Source organism: Alosa alosa, chromosome 7 (genome assembly GCF_017589495.1).
Source record: "Alosa alosa isolate M-15738 ecotype Scorff River chromosome 7, AALO_Geno_1.1, whole genome shotgun sequence".
NCBI classification, from domain to species: Eukaryota; Metazoa; Chordata; class Actinopteri; order Clupeiformes; family Clupeidae; genus Alosa; species Alosa alosa.
In genome coordinates, this window is record NC_063195.1 from 8,838,779 (window position 1) to 8,843,778 (window position 5,000).

General features: G+C 42.1%; 1 protein-coding gene across 1 annotated transcript in view; it reads right to left on the reverse strand.

Annotated features, from left to right (window-relative positions):
* Positions 1-5,000, reverse strand: part of LOC125297543 (calpain-2 catalytic subunit-like) — a 26,542-nt gene that overhangs the window by 5,010 nt on the left and 16,532 nt on the right. The window contains exons 12-17 of the mRNA XM_048247950.1: positions 4,355-4,566; positions 3,840-3,876; positions 3,499-3,564; positions 3,283-3,340; positions 2,947-3,011; positions 2,326-2,394 (exon numbers count right to left, since the gene is read on the reverse strand). Of these exons, the coding sequence (XP_048103907.1) occupies positions 2,326-2,394; positions 2,947-3,011; positions 3,283-3,340; positions 3,499-3,564; positions 3,840-3,876; positions 4,355-4,566 (507 nt within the window). The remainder of the gene's footprint in view (positions 1-2,325; positions 2,395-2,946; positions 3,012-3,282; positions 3,341-3,498; positions 3,565-3,839; positions 3,877-4,354; positions 4,567-5,000) is intronic.

The window sequence follows — 5,000 nt, forward strand, 5'->3', positions numbered from 1 at the left end:
TCACTGTTTGGCAAGTCACAAGTAAGTCTCAAGTCTTAACGCTGAAGTCCAAGTCAAGTCCCAAGTCAAGACAGAGATGTCCCAAGCAAGTCCAAGTCAAGTATTACCAAGGCCAAGTCGAGTCCAAGTCCAAGTCCTTATTTTTTCGAGTCCTAAACAAGTCACTATCTTTATTACTGCATATTAATATGTCATCAATCATGCTTTCTATATATCATTCTTATCAATATATCATACTTGACATATTGAAGTGTTTTAAAACACTTATAAGTACGGAGCCCCTAAGGGGACATGAGCAAAATAAAATCTAAAGTTTAGTTTCAAGTGCGCACATGAAAGTTTCATGTGAAAAGGTTTTGCGTGCACACATGAAACTTTCGCGTGAGCAAACAAAAGTTTTGCGTGAGCACATGAAACTAAACTTGAGATTTTTTTTTTTTGCTCACGCCCTGGGGCCAGATATAAGCACAAAGCCAAAGACAAACAAAGTAGGCTATCCTTTGTTCTCTTACTGAGGAAAAGTAAGAGTGAATACAGGATTTTTGATTCTAATGAGTTCACTATGTAATAGCCTACTATGCCCCGACTTTCATGCTAATGAAGCAACTTTAAAGGAACACACCGACTTTTAGGGACTTTAGCTCATTCACCATGTTTCCCAGAGTTCGATAAGTCAAATGTGCGATATGTATGTGGTATGGAATATGTATGTGATATGTATGCAATATGTATGTGGTGTGGAATTGGGTTAGCCTATTCACCGTCTCCCCTAGAGTTAGATAAGTGAGCAAACGCATTTTTGTCTCCTTACATGCATTGTCTTATAGCTTAGTGAATGGAATCTCTAGTTGCATTGTTAGTAAAAGTGAGCCAATAAAAAATCCCTAATTACTTGTGGCCTGGTATTCACAACGAGTAGGCTACAACTGGCAATGCAAATTCGGGGGCCGTTTATACGAGAATGATTGCTAAGGAAGACGACAAAATATTTTATCATAAGGGCCTTTTCGTTTACACGCGGCCCGCCATCGGGCTTGAAGACGCAAAAAATCTGAAGACTCCTTCCAGAGTGTAGAGTTTTGAAGACGACCCGGTTGTTTCTCCGCTCAAAAACGGCTAAACCAAAGATCCTTGATTACCTCTCTGGCTCAACTGTCAAATTAGAATGTCTGCGCCATGACGTACCGGGTTCTATCACACCACCACCCAGCGGTCTGGAATGCATATCCAATCGAATATCACATACTCTTGCGTCTTCATATAAACAAAGATTTCCCCCTGAGAATGCACGTCTAAACGCTTGATATTTACGTTGCAAAACACAACGCTGATATGGGTGTAAGCTTGAAATGCCATCAGTCATTGATGTTGATTTATTGATCGTTTCGGTTAGCTCCGTGGAGCAAATTAAATTGTTTAGGCTATATCGAACCCATCGAACCACATCAAAGGGATCAGAGGATCCATCACAATATCACATGATCCAAGTCAGACGACAAATGGTAGCATGTTCAGTGATGTTCATCCCTTCTCACAATAGATAAGAGACCTGCATTCCATGCAAAATAACGTTGCAATGCAGGTGTAACGTTAACGATGAACTTGAGGCTGCTGAAGTTGGTATGGGCAGAAAATAGTTGTTTTTATAAAATGTTACCCATGCCGCAAGTCAAGTCATTACAAGTCAAAGGGGCAAAGTCAGAGTCGAGTCTCGAGTCAATAGCATGGAAGTCCAAGTCGAGTTACAAGTAATTTCTAATTTTGTCAAGTCGAGTCTGAAGTCATGAAAATCATGACTCGAGTCTGACTGGAGTCCAAGTCATGTGACTCGAGTCCACACCTCTGCTATCAGGTACTATCATTGTACTTGCATTATGTATTTGTGGGTACCTACATATAGTTGGTACATTGTAATACTGAGTGCTTTTACAAAACTTTGCCAATTTGCCTAAATTTTCATCAGAGGCAAAGAGCTGACCTGAGACCTGCTGGATGGGGTAAATCTGGTCATGATAGATTTGATATACAAACCATTCTTAGCTCCAGTCAAGGCCTCATTGTCTTCAGTGTACATGCAACAGTGTTGTGTTGTTACACAGGTTGTACCACTGTACCTAATTAGGTAGGTACACTGTAACAGCGACACATTAAAATAAAGTGTTACCGTATTTTTTTATCAATGTTATAGGAAACTGTTATATTTTCCTATGACAGTATAGGAATAAAGGTTTTCCTAACCCTATTGTTCCTATGACAGTATAGGAATAAAGGTTTTCCTAACCCTAGTGTTCCTATGACAGTATAGGAATAAAGGTTTTCCCTTACCAGGTACTTCTGCACTTTCTTCCAGAGGGTGGCAAACTCCCCCAGGCCCAGTTTCCCATTACCACTGTCCTGAGTAGCAGTCAAGGCCACGATACGGGAGCCATGTTTATACAGTCACAAGCACGCACGCACGCACGCACGCAAACACACACACACACACACACACACACACACACACACACACAGTACACACATACAGACAAACAGACAGACACACAGACACAAACACACAAACGACACACACACACACACACACACACGACAGCACAACATACAGTACACACATACAGACAGACACACAGACACAGACACACACACACACACACACACACACACACACACTTTTCCCCTTTCGAACAAAGCCATAGACAAAGCTGAAGAAAGGGCACACATCATGCATAAACACACACACACACACACACACGGTCACACACTCTCACACACACACAGATACACACATACATGCACACATACCAACACAAACACCCATCCCAGCTATCCATGGGAGACATTCTCTGGGCCCCCTGGGCCATTTTACTCCACACCTCCCCGATGCAGAGAGTGAGTTGTGGGACAGGAAGTGGGAGCAATGGAAACAGGAAGTCAAGTGGGAAAGGATACGTCCATGAGGTTGACCATGACCCGACAGGTCTCCAGGCTGAAGCCATCCGTCTTAATGTCAGTTCCTGGGAGGGAGGACAGTGCATATGTCAGACATACACTCCCAATGCAACACATACACACACTCTCATACTGAAAGATGCACACTCACACACACGCACACACACACACACACACACACACGCACACTTCACTTGACCAGCCTACAACTACAGGGTGAATGAGGAAGTTATATTACTCATGCAGTCTTAGTCGTCGACACAAAAGGGCAGGAATTTCAGTGTGCTGGCAACTGTATCTACATTTCACTCCGCAAAGGGGAAGGGGGTGACTCACGTTTAGAAACAATCTTATTCAAAATAGTTTTCAGCTCTGTGGCGGAGATCTCCATATCCTGTCAACACAGAACAACAAGCACAGTTCCATATAACCACACTCAAACACAGAGCTGCTATTGGTTGATGATGCCATAATTCTAGAATTTCAAACATATTTTTTGTTTGTTTGTTTGTTTGTATCATTTGGAAAATATAAATACTCTAGAACACTCACGTCTCCGGCCAACTTGGTGAACAGGGCTCTGAAATTAGCATCCACATCCTTGTCCAACGTCGTCTCCTGTCCAATCAACAATAAGAACAGGTCACCTAGGTAACCACACTCACTTTCTCATTGTTTACATAATGAATGTAGCATATGAATAACCGCATGTATGAGACATGTTTGAGGGATCACTTTTACATTGATGTGCATTATCCTCTGTAATGCACCGATAAAGAATATGGAGTTGAATTGTAACCGTACATACTGTTATTCCAATTTAATTAAAGTCCTCTTGTTCATAATACTAACACATTTCCTCCCCTTCTACCCAACCGAAGTAAGAGACTCACGTCATCCAAAACTGCATCAACTGGATCATCACAGGGTCTGGGGAAAACCAACCAATCAGTGATTAGCAACACGGTTTAAGCACTCAAGCTGTCATGACTGTTTGTTTACACTTTGCATCTGATTGCTTTACTTAGAAGCAGATCAGCAACATCGTCCACAGACTGTGAAAATGGATGGTAACATGCAGAGACAATTACAGACTGATAATTATTACAGACAGATAACAGCTAATACAGATGGTGAACTTATAAAAATAAGTAATAAAGGCCGACGCCAACTGGAGGCGGCATTCGCGCCTATATATTTGATGCTCAAGAGAAAGAAGTTTCTATACTTTGGCACTGACGCGTTCGTAAGACGGATGCCAGTGGGCGTTAGCCTTAAGAGAATCAGGCTGACCAATCACAATAAAAGAGAGGGAACATAGATATGTAGAAAAGAGAGGGAACATAGATATGTAGAAAAGAGGAGTGGAAAAGAAGAAAGGAAAAAAGAAGAGGAGTGTCGTCCTCACTTTGTTTCGCTCTGCTTCTCGGAGAAGACGCGCAGGCAGAAGTCTCCGTTGAGGTGGGGGTCAAAGGTCGAGGGCACGATCAGATACTCGCCGGGGGGCAGGCGGAAGCGGTTGCTGACCTCACGCAGGTTGATGAAGGTCTCGGAGCGAGCTGCCGAAGCGTGTGTCACAAAGAAGTTCTTGTCCAGGTGAACCTCACGCTGCCCACGGAACTGTAAGGAAAATAGAAAACCAGCCAGAATAGCAAGTTCAACTGAATTCTGTTCAGTTCAGCTCAGCTCAGCTAAATTCAATTCAATTCAATTCAATTCAATTCAATTCAATTCAATTCAATTCAGTTCAGTTCAGTTCAGTTCAGTTCAGTTCAGTTCAGTTCTGTTGAAATAAATTCAATAGTACCAGCAAGGACAATTACATTGAAATGAATTCAATTAAATTCTACTGTACTCTGAGTGATAGTAGCCTATAGAGGATGGCTTTTACTTTTCACTTGGCTATTGTAGTAAAGGATACGTATTAACATTTGGGGTTGATCATAGCATACCCACAGCTAACTGCTACATCACAGTATATTCACTACAGCTAACAAGACTACAACACTGGTTGTGACCAAAACTTCACGGTTATATTCGGATTTCCAGTGTGC